The following is a 12,319-nucleotide window of genomic DNA, read 5'->3' on the forward strand; positions in this document are numbered from 1 at the left end:
TCTTGAACCTTGGGATTGAAGTTGTAGGCTACCAGCCTACCCAGTACCAGCTACAGACTTTATGAAAGACACCACCACTAGGGAAAAGAAGGTACAGAACACACGGGCCAACCCCAGTTAAAACCCACCGAGATGGAGGGATTCAGATGTGGACTCAGTACCTACTCAGGGGAACTAACTCACTTAATGGCTTGAGAAGTGACCAAAAGGAAAATATGCCAGAAAACACTGTCTGAACCCATGATGTAAGAAAAAGGGGTTTTGTGTTCGGTGGGGTAGAATGGGGAGGGGGAGGAGGCGAAGAACAAAAACAAAGATATATCACTGGAGAAGACATACAGATGTCAGATAAGCATATGAAAAGATGCTCAACATCATGTGTCACTGGGGAATTGCAAATTGGTATAACAATGAGATATCACTCCACCCGTTAGAATGGCTAAAATCCAAAAAACTGACAATACCAAATGCTGGTGAGGACACAGAATAAGAGAAATTCTTATTCATTGCTGATGGGAATGCAAAATGGTGCAGCCACTTTGGAAGACAGTTTGGTAGTTTCTTACAAAGCTAAACATAGTCTTACCATGTGATCCAGCAATTTTACCCAAATGAGTTGAAAACTTATGTCCACAGAAAACCCACATATGAATGTTTATGGCAGCTTTATTCAAGATCGCCAAAAACTGGAAGGAATCAAGATATCCTTCAATAAGTGAATGGATAAACTATGGTATATACACACAATGGAATACTGTTCAGTGATAAAAGGAATAAGCTATCAAGCCACAAAAAGACATAGAGGAACCTTAAATGCATATTGCTTAGTGAAAGAAGTCAACCTGAAAAGGCTATATACTGTATGATTCCAACTACATGACATTTCAGAAAAGGCAAAACTAAAGAGACAGTAAAACAATCAGTGGTTGCCAGGGGTCTGGGAGGAGGGAAGAAAGAATAAAAAGCACAGGGCATTTTTTAGGGCAGTGAAACTATTCTGTATGATACTCTAATGGTGGATACAGGACATGTATTTGTCAAAACACACAGAACTATGTAACAAAAAGAGTGAACCATAGGGCTTCCCTGGTGGCGCAGTGGTTGAGAGTCCGCCTGCCGATGCAGGGGACACGGGTTCATGCCCCGGTCTGGGAAGATCCCACATGCTGCAGAGCGGCTGGGCCCGTGAGCCATGGCCGCTGATCCTGCGCGTCCGGAGCCCATGCTCCGCAACGGGAGAGGCCACAACAGTGAGAGGCCCGCGTACCGCAAAAAAAAAAAAAAAAAGAGTGAACCATAATGTAAACTAGAAGGCAATAGCTAGTAATAATGTACCATACTGGATCATCAATTGTAACTAATATACCACTAATGCAAGGGAATTAGTAACAAGGGAAACTATAAGCAGAGGAGAGAAAGGGTATATGAGAACTCTTTGGGCTGTCTGTTCAATTTTCTATAAACTTAAAACTGCTCTAAAATATAAAGCCTATTAGTTTTAAAAAAACCGTTACAGTAAGTCCCCTACATACGAACCTTCAAGTTGTGAACTTTCTAAGATGCGAACGTGTGTTTGCATGTCTGATCACATAAGTTAGTTCACGTGTCTGGTGTTATCTGTAAAAGTTTGGTACCTAGGCTAACTTTGTTGGACTTAAAAACAAATTGGACTTATGAATGTGCTCTTGGAGTGGAACTCGTTCATATGTAGGGGACCTACTATACAGGAATTAAAATGCTTTAAAAAATGATGTGGGGCTTCCCTGGTGGCGCAGTGGTTGAGAGTCCGCCTGCCAATGCAGGGGATATGGGTTCATGCCCCGGTCCGGGAGGATCCCACATGCCGTGGAGTGGCTGGGCCCGTGAGCCATGGCCGCTGAGCCTGCGCGTCCGGAGGCTGTGCTCCGCAACAGGAGAGACCACAACAGTGAGAGGTCCGCGTACCGCAAAAAAAAAAAAAATGATGTGACAGTCTGCATCGATATAAGGACAGAGGAAAAATATATCCTCTGCTGGTTATATCACTCTGCAGGATGACAAGACAACTTTATTTCAGAATAAAAATCCTTCCCATGTTGGCCCTACAGACAGCTCAGCTAGAAGGTATGGGTACTCCCAGCTTTGAAGTGTTCCTCATTTCTATACCTCCTCCCCAGAGAGAATGATCAGATAGTCCACACATTCTGGGCAACATATGCTCTGGGTTGTGGGAATGCTGGGGCACATCCTTGACCACATAGGAAGCATGACCATGTGAACTTAACATCCAAGCCAGAAGCATCACCTTTGTACTCTTAAGAGCAGATTTTCCTGGGAACTCACTAAAAATGACCACAGTAAGGCTGCAGAAGCCTTGACTTGAATTTGACACAGGATCCTATCACCTACCCTCTTGCCAATTCCCGACAGAACTCTTTCTTCTCTACAAAGTTGCTTCAACACCCAGCTCAACATTTCCCCTACAAAGCTCTTCCTGCTTAACTATTCACACTCCATTAATCCAAGATACCTTTGAACTGAGGCGCACGATAGTAATAGAGGTCCAAGGGGGGACCTTCCTCCACACGCCCACACAGGTAGAGAAAGGGAAGGGTGAGGACTGTTGGAGCCAGACTGCCCAGGTTGATAGCCCAGCTCCAGCATTCCCTGGCTGGGTGATTATTTCCTTAACATCTCTGTGCCTCAGTTTCCTTGTAAAATAAGATTAATAATATCTACCCCATGGAGCTGTTGTAAGGATGAAATGAATTTATATAAAACACTTAGAATAGTGCCTTGCACACAGTAAGAGCTACAAGTAGTCTGCAATTATTATTACATGTTTTAATGAAGCACTGAGGACCACAGGGTGAGGGGAGACAGCCACAAAGTCACAGAAGTCAGGCAAAGCCTTAAGTTGCTTCCAGCCCCAATCCTCACTGTCGTCTTCTTTCCCAGGGACTCTGCCATCTCATATCAAGCAGATCTTGGGTTTTTTCAAGGACAGAAGCTCGGTATGACTTCTCATTGTCCCCCACCCAAACACATCACCTTCTCCAGTGTTCTGCCTGTACTGGGATATATTATCTCTGCTGGTGGGGTGTGCCGCGCAGCCTGGTGCTCTGTGGAGAGCTCGGCAGCAGGTCAGCGAGCTTCGAAAGTATGTGCAGGGGTGAGGAGACCACTCCCGTGGGGCTCAGGTCAGAGAGGACAAGACCTCTCCACACACTTCTTAGGACCAGACATCAGAACGGAGCTACTGAAACAGGAAACGTAGTTGACTGGGAGACCTCAAAGGCAGGACAGAGGAATGAATTTAGGAGCCAAAGGCCAAAGTCCTGAGTCAGGACCTCTGAGTCAGAATGCTGGGCAAAGGAGATGCTGGCAAACCCAGACCCAGAACACGGCAGGTGTGAGGACGAGCATGCCTGGGAAAAGCTGCGGCGTGGAAGATGGGAGTCTAAAAGGGTGGGCTGGCAGGCAAGAATCCTGGGGCTGAGAGATCTGATCACATCAAACCCATGAAGGCTTCCAAGTTTCTGCCTCTCTCTGCAGGAAGAGGAAGAACTCTCCCAGTGCTGACAGCCTGGCAGTCACTCCTGAATAACCAGGCCTCTCCGACTTTTAAGTCAGTTTGACTGGGCCAGCTCAAGGAATCTCCTCCCAACTGCCCCCTTACTGCTGAAGGACTCCTTGAATCGGAGAATTTAGCATCTCTACTCCATGGAGGAAGAGAGAATCCATGCTGCAAATGAAATGCTTTACAAAGGATGAGGCCACACACCCACACAGATCTGCTAGGAACCCCACAATGCCTCAAGTCTTCCTGTGGTTACAAAAGAAAAGGAATTCTCAACATTTCAAAATTCAGAGATTGGGGGCCTGAAATCCAGCCCAGAGTGGTGGTTTCAGCCTCAGGGAGAGCTCTATCCCCACTGCTGGCCCTTATTCCCACCCCAGGCCAAGACCAAGGGTGCCCCACTCTTTCTAGGTAGGCCAGGCCACGTGTCCTTAGCAGAGAGCACCACCAATTCACACAATCATCCTGAAACTAAACCCTCTGAGATGAAAGACAGAGGGAGGGACCAAAGCTTCAGGGAGGCCTGCCTTCCAGTGAACCTACAAAGCTCTTCCTCAGCCTGCTGTGCCCAGCTAGGGGGAGGGCTGGGACCTGCCATCTGTGGGTGGCTTAGAGAGGAATTCCACTTGTCAGGCTCCAGAGAGCTTTGGAAAGAAAGCAAAGGCCAACCAGAGGAGAGACCACACTCCTGGGCAGGTATGTTATGGCAAAGGCAAAATCTCCACTGGAAACCCCAGGGAATTAAATGGCATGTTAAAAGGTTCCTGCCAACCAAGCTTTGAGGAAGGCAAATTAGCATTTCCCAACTGCAGGGGACCAAGGCCACACAAAACAACAAGTGGAAAAGTTAATCTGTATCCAGTGTTTTAATAAATAACTCATTTAGTGCAGAGCCCAGATGGGAGAAACCCAAAGGGAAAAAGAGATTATCCACCAGCCCAGCAGAGGCAGCCACGGGGAGCCAGTCAGCAGCAGTTCCAGGCCCCAAGGGAGCAAGAACTACTCTACACTCCGTGGACATACCTGCCAAGAGGCCAGCGTTTGTGGGGCAGAGCCCAGATCGACCATGGAGGTAGAGCTGAGGTGTGGGCTCTACCCTGTGGAGCTGCCAGCCTGCAGGCCAACACCACACAAAGGCTGTCTTTGGAACCAGCCTGGCGCATACAGCGGATGACCTGCGCAGTGGAATCCCACCAGGGAAGTCTGCCTGAGATCACAAACACACTCTGCAACTAGCCAGCCTCCTGTGCCTTGGTTAGGCCCCCTGTAGTCTGGGTCTAGCCAGGGCTGCTGGCAGGACCGGGGACAGCCAGAAATCCTCACGGAGAGTGGTGCTGAAGCCCCCCTCTTCCACAGCTCTGCAAATCCGCACATTCCAGCCCACAGCTGCCTGGCCACAAAGGGAAGGGCCAGAGCTGCAGTCTTCCGACAAGCACTTGGCAGCTGAAGCTCAGCTGTCTCACAGCTCCCAAGCTGGGGGGAAGAGCACCAGGACAGTCTCTCCTGCTGAAGTCAGTTGGCGGTGGCCTTAGGGTTCCTAGAAAAGCACGTTGATCTCCCGTGTGGCTGCCCCGAACTGCAACTTGCTCCATCTCTCCAACTTTAGAAACAGCCTCTTAAGAACCTTTAATCCAAACAAGTGCTCTCTTGCCCTATTTCCTTTAGTGACTGTGAATAGGGAAAGAACTTGGATGGAACTGGCCAAACCAGGGCTCATCCAGTCAACTTACTCTTCTCCCCTCTCCGGGCTACCAGGGTGGGGCTGCTCCCCTTCTGCTCGCTGAAGCAAGCCTGCCAGGAGCAAGAAGAAACGCAGGGGACCCCTAGGCTTCTGCCTGTCCCTGTCCTCAACAAGCTGTGAGGATAAAGAAAGATCTTAATGGGAAGAAGTACACAGTAGGCATTTAATAAATGCTGTTGACTGATTAAAATGGAAAGGCAATACAGAACAGTAGCTAAGAATATAGGCTTTGGGGTTGCTAGAACTGACTGTCAATTTACCACCTGTGCAGTAAGTTCTCTAAGCCTAAATTTCTATATCTATGAGCAAGAGGTAATAAGAATTCCTTATGTCATAGAATTACTATGAGGATAATATAAAGTGATAATTTTATATAAAGAACTTAGCACTCAGGACAGGAATAAAGACACAGATGTAGAGAATGGACTTGAGGACACAGGGAGGGGGAAGGGTAAGGTGGGATGAAGTGAGAGAGTGGTATGGACATATACACACTACCAAATGTAAAACAGATAGCTAGTGGGAAGCAGCCGCATAGCACAGGGAGATCAGCTCGGTGGTTTGTGACCACCTAGAGGAATGGGATAGGGAGGGTGGGAAGGAGACACAAGAGGGAGGAAAAATGGGGATATATGTATATGTATAGCTGATTCACTTTGTTATACAGCAGAAACTAACACAACATTGTAAAGCAATTGTACTCCAACAAAGACAGTAAAAAAAAAAAAGAACTTAGCACTAACCTGCAATATAGTAAAAAATAAAAAGAGGGCTTCCCTGGTGGCGCAGTGGTTGAGAGTCCGCCTGCCGATGCAGGGGACACGGGTTCGTGCCCTGGTCCAGGAAGATCCCACATGCTGCGGAGCGGCTGGGCCCGTGAGCCATGGCCACTGAGCCTGCGCCTCCGGAGCCTGTGCTCCGCAACGGGAGAGGCCACAGCAGTGAGAGGCCCACGTACCGCAAAAAAAAAAAACTAAAAAGAAACTAAAAAGAAAAAGTTTGCTTAAATTATTACCTTAAAGACGAACAATGCCCTGTACATTGAAAGAAAGCATAGAACATTTTATTTTTTACACTTTTTAAAAATTGAAGTATAGTTGACTTACATTGTTGTGTTAGTTTCTGGTATACAGCAAAGTGATTCAGTTTTATATATATACGTTCTTTTTTCATATTCTTTTCCACTATGGTTTATTACAGGATATTGAATATAGTTCCCTGTGCTATACAGTAGGACCTTGTTGTTTATCTAGCATAGAACATTTTAGATGTTAGGAGACCCTGCTGCTCTCATTACCTTGCTGTATGGCCTTTGGCAGGCTACTGTACTTTCTAAACTGCACAATTTAAGGGAGATGGACTAGATCAGTGTTTCCCATTTGTCTGCGACAAGAAATAATACTGAATCATACTTTAAAAAAAATTCCCTTCTCAACTGTCTTTCAATTTTTTAAATCATAGCTAGGGCCAGGTTCTATTTGGTGTTAGCATGTCTTTTTTAATACCTCGCTCGTACTTACTAATCTCTTGAACAAAGAGAAAGCTGGCCTCAGGCTCAGAATCTTCTGTGACAGGCCACTGTATTAAGCTAGAATTTAATAATATTGCTTTGTTATCACTGTGTTTACTTCCATAACTACCTTTAAATTACAGCAAGTGATATTGGTTTCCATATATGGTAGTGATTTAACTTTTTTTTTTTTGCGGTACGCGGGCCTCTCACTGTTGTGGCCTCTCCTGTTGCGGAGCACAAGCTCCAGACGCGCAGGCTCAGCGGCCATGGCTCACGGGTCCAGCCGCTCTGCGGCATGTGGGATCTTCCCGGACCAGGGCACGAACCCGTGTCCCCTGCATCAGCAGGCGGACTCTCAACCACTGCGCCACCAGGGAAGCCCTGATTTAACTTTAAAAAATATATTTATATCAGGGGAGGTTAATTTAAAGAAAACATAAAGTAGATAATATACTACAGGTGGCAAAGGTTATGAAGGCAGCACTAAAAATTTTGGAAATACTGGGCTAGAAGATTTTGAAATCTCCTCTCCTTTCCAAAAGTGAATGTTTGTGCCCTAGAGGTGTCAGACTGCAGATCTCACCCCAGCCCCTTCCTACAAGGTTCCTCTCAAACTTCACTTCCTCCCTGGAGCTTCTTCCAAACCAGCAGCCTGACTATGAGTCACTCACTCCACTGTGCTCCCAGAACATGTTCTACATCATGGATTGCAGCATTTATTTACCCAGTACTGTAACTATCTCTTTACATTTATCCTCCCTCTACAACATGTGCTCCTTAAGACAGGAATTTTGTCTTGGCATCTTATCCCCAAGACATCTATTATGGTGCTCTGTGTCCGGTACAAAATAGGACTTCAGCACTTGATAAATGCTGAATAAATGAACCAAGGCTTCTGCCCTTTTTTTTCACTGAATGAGAAGTCAAAGGCAGTGTAAGAAGAATGTTGCCAGAGAGTCATTTGCCATAATTCCAATTCAACACCTCTTAGCACTTAAGCTGGGTGATAGAACACTCATCTTTCTGACCTCAGTTTCAAGCCCTAAATTATATGAGAATCAATGAATCAGTTTTAAAGAGGGCTCACCACATGAAATGTTTGGAAAAGCAAACTTTTCTTCAAGAAATTTACCAGGATCGAGAAGAGACCAGTCACACCAGCACAAGGCCAATTACAAAGGTACTTTTGACTTCTGCAACATAGACCAGAACTGGGTAAATATCCAAGAACATTCCTTCCACATCCTTCTAGTGGCAGGTTTTAATACCAGAAAATACGAGGCTCGAGTGTGAGACCTCACCTCAAATGGAGGTCTCACTATTGTCATGAATGACATCTGAATATCAAAGTGTTTTATCACATAGAAATGACACACATATATGAGGGTACTGCTAAACAAAGAAAGGCCCTTTTTCAAATTCAGAGGTTGCCCTTTCTGAAATATGGGACTTCCTCAATTATGTTCTTCATGTCATTTGGGCCTTAGACTCATACCTCATAAGCAGGTAGACTGTAAGAATCTTTAAGACACATAGAAAACAGTATTCTTTTAACTGGAATAAATCTGTCAACAAAGAGGTACAGGCTAGCTGCACTAAATATCCTCTGCAGGTTCTTATTAAAAATATAAATTAAAGTCCAGCATAGTCCCTCTACTCCCTGCATCTGTTTGCTATTCTATCTCCATTATTAATAATGCAATGCAGGGTCTTGATTCACGCAAGATTAATTCCTTGTTCCCAAAGCCTTAGGCTGACATTGCAATGGATATGTTTGGAAGGCTATAAAGGCAGGCCCAGGAATTGCTCCTGACACGTGATCAGTGAGGAGATGGGGCCTGGGCCTCCAAGATTAACAAGAGAAAAGAGGAAGTTGGGTTGAGCCTGTGATCAGAGCTGTGGTATAGCCTAGTGGTTAAGAGCTCAGACTCTGAACAGCTCAATTCAATCCTAGCTCTTTTACAGCCTACAGGCGAGACTTTAGACAATTCATTTAACCCCTCAAGGGACTCAGTTTCCCCACATATAAAACAGAGATAACAAAAGAACCTGATAAGATTGTAAAGCATTTGACAGGATGATGAAAGATAGTAAGAACGAAAACAAAGACAAAAAAAAAAAAAAAAAAAAGACTATTATCATCTTCTTCCTCATCATAGCATCATCATCTCCAGAATCAACCTCTTAATGCTGAGGCAAGGTAGGAAGAGCCCTGCTACTCTTTCAATCTACACACGCTAAGCAGCCACCACCAAGATACCAAAAAGATGGTATAAGAGGTAAAAAAAAGATAGTATGCAAAACAAAAAACAGAAAAGGACATAATAGAAAGAGAAATCATGGACTTCCCTGGTGGCGCAGTGGTTAAGAATCCGCCTGCCAATGGAGGGGACATTCCTGGTCCCGGAAGATCCCTCATGCCGCGGAGCAACTAAGCCCGTGTGCCACAACTACTGAGCCTGCGCTCTAGAGCCTGCAAGCCACAACTACTGAGCCTGCGTGCCACAACTACTGAAGCCCATGTGCCTAGAGCCCGTGCTCCTCAACAAGAGAAGCCATCACAATGAGAAGCCTGCACACCACAACGAAGAGTAGCCCCTGCTCGCCGCAACTAGAGAAAGCCCACGTCCAGCAATGAAAACCCAACACAGCCTTAATTAATTAATTAATTAATTTTAAAAAAAGAGTATGGACTCTGGAGCCAGACTGCCTGTGTTAGAATCCTGGCTCCACCACTTCCAATCTGTGTGACCTTAAGCAAATTATAGAATCTCTTTGCGTCTCACTTTCCTCAACTGTAAAATGGGGCAAATGTTAGTACCTACCAGTATTTTAGGGTTGTGGTGAAAATAAAATTAGTTAATACATATATATATAAAGTGATTAGAAGAGTACCTGTCTCATAACCAATGCTTAACTGTTAGCTTTTATTATTACTGTTGCTATTTTTTCAACTGACAATGTTTAACTTAATATTAGAATGTGTTTAAATTCAGTGATTATAGAGGGAAGTAGGGGAGGCAGGTAGGAATTATAAGTATTACAGGGCAGCAAATGGAAGAAAGACTAGGATAAAAAATGTACTGCAGGGACTTCCCTGGTGGTGCGGTGGTTAAGAATCCACCTACCAACGCAGGGGACACGGGTTCAAGCCCTGGTCCGGGGAGATCCCATATGCAGTGGAGCAACTAAGCCTATGCGCCACAACTACTGAGCCCGTGAGCCACAACTACTGAAGCCCGCGCGCCTAGAGCCCAGGCTCCGCAACAAGAGAAGCCACTGCAATGAGAAGCTCCTGCACCACAACGAAGAGTAGCCCCTGCTTGCTGCAACTAGAGAAAGCCCACGCGCAGCAACGAAGACCCAACGCAGCCAGAAATAAATAAATGTACTGCAGCTGATCTGAGCACAGATAACTGCAGGTTAAAAGGAAGTAGGTAAGATCGACAGAGGGATAGAGATGGATATAGTCATGATAAAGCAAGTAGAATAAAATGTTAATGGTAGAATCTAGGTAGTGGTACATGAGTGTTCACTGTAAAATTCTTTCAACGTTGTTTCTTGTTTAAAATTTTTCATAATAAGCTAGAGGGGAAAAAAGGAAGTAGACCTAGAGGAATCAACCCAACATCTGGGTCATAGCTGTGCTGCCTGTCATTTGAGCTCAAACATCAGAAAAAGCTTGGAAAAACCTAATGGTTTTGGAACTCTTGCTCACCAACACTTTCCTGCACCAGATGAGCAGAGCTCAGGTGATGACCTGGACCACCTTGGCACAAGGAGGTACAGGCAGAAGGCAGAAACCCAGATGTTTCATGTGAGAAATGCCAATCTCAAGGGACAATGACATTATCATCCCTGCTCAGGAAAACCTCAGAAATAAGGCTCAAGGCTAAGGAACAGGGAGATGGAAGGGCAAGTGTACACACTCACTCATGGACTCTGTTGTCGCCATAGAGATCACTCAGGCCAAAGCTGATGTAGTGCCAGTGCTCAGGGATGTTGGCCGAAGGGCTCCCCACATTCCTGTACATGCTAACATAGTCCAAGGGGTCTGGGCCACCCAACCTGCAAAAGACAAAACACAGGAGTGTCAGTGTGAGCCTGAAATCAGAGAATGTGAAGTTGAGGGGCTCTACCTTACAAACCTAAAGACCCCATCCTAGAGGAACCTGGGGTAAAAGATAACTAAAGGGAGGCCATACCTCTCCAGGATAAGACCAAAGGATGGGCATCTGGAGGCAGCCCAATTCCATAAGCACAAGAGACTCCCTTCTCCTATCTCCAACAGGTAGAACCTCCTTCAGAAATAAAACAGACTTATTAATATGTATAAAATGGATAACTAATAAGAACCTGCTGTATAAAAAAGTAAATAAAATAAAATTCAAAAAAAAAAAGAAATAAAAAAGACTGATTGGTTGACCCTTTGGCTTCCTCCTGTTTCAAATTACCAACCCCAAGTGGGATTGGCAGGGATTATCTCTCTTCCATGGTGCCTATAAACACGCCAAGCTTCAAGGCAAGAAGCGCATCAGTCAATCAATTGGCCTCTGTTGAAAGACCATCCTGATCATCCCCAATGGGCATTGTTACTGGAAGCAGAGGCTCAGCTCCACTCCTGCCTCTTAGACAGCTAATTCCTGAAAGACTATATTGTGCCCTATGTTAATTACAGTTTGTTCTAAACAGACCCAATGCCTCCAGACCCCAGCCCGCACCCCCCAGACCAAAGCTGGTCTTTTATCATGGAAGTGACAAAGGCCAAACTTAGGCTAGCTCGGCTCTGCAGAGAAATGAAGCAGGAGCCAGGCTGAGAGCCCTATGAGCTCTTGCATCTGGAAGATGATCCCAGGACACAGCTGCCTCTAAGGTAGAGCTGGAACATTAAATGATTTGGGGCCTCTGAGAACCACATTAGACTTCCCCCATAATTCCAACAGAGAGGCAGTTGAGGAAGAGATTCAGCCATTAGCTCACTCTGAGGATTTAATTCAATAAAGGTTCCCTTTAGTAGAGTAATTAGTGTTCTTTAAAAAAAAAAAAAACCCTGCTTTTCTTCAGAATGGATAGGGAAACTTGGTAGACTTGAGAAACAAGACTAAATGGAAACCATCAGCAGAAGGAAGTCTGCATTTAGCCCACAAACACTGCACTTGAGCTGCCTCGGACATCTAACTGTTCCACAGACTGCAAAAACTTTGCCTGCTCCTGGGACAAGGATGGGGTACACTTTACATTTGGGATCATATGCTGAAGGAATGCCAACAACCAAATAAAAGACATGTTACATGTATGTGATCCCAGCAAGCATGCCAGTACCATGCAATTCAAACACTATTTAAAACCAGTAGGTCTGGTTTCACCCTCTTTTGCCAGGATGTTATTTGCCTTTGTAGAAATCCTTATTCTCTGCTAGGAAATGCTAAGTTATTTATAGGACTTGTAAGAAAGTCGCTACAAATAGCTTAGAATCTCAACTGAGTGGATTAGGAAAAGGGACAAA

At 45.1% G+C, this 12,319-nt stretch overlaps 1 protein-coding gene across 2 annotated transcripts in view; it reads right to left on the reverse strand.

Moving 5' to 3' along the window:
• Positions 1–12,319, reverse strand: part of SUFU (SUFU negative regulator of hedgehog signaling) — a 108,578-nt gene that overhangs the window by 93,044 nt on the left and 3,215 nt on the right. For both annotated transcript variants that reach the window (XM_067709529.1, XM_067709528.1), the window contains exon 2: positions 10,747–10,881. In XM_067709529.1, coding sequence (XP_067565630.1) covers positions 10,747–10,881 — 135 coding nt within the window. The remainder of the gene's footprint in view (positions 1–10,746; positions 10,882–12,319) is intronic.

This window comes from Pseudorca crassidens, chromosome 16 (genome assembly GCF_039906515.1).
Source record: "Pseudorca crassidens isolate mPseCra1 chromosome 16, mPseCra1.hap1, whole genome shotgun sequence".
In the NCBI taxonomy this organism is placed as follows: Eukaryota; Metazoa; Chordata; class Mammalia; order Artiodactyla; family Delphinidae; genus Pseudorca; species Pseudorca crassidens.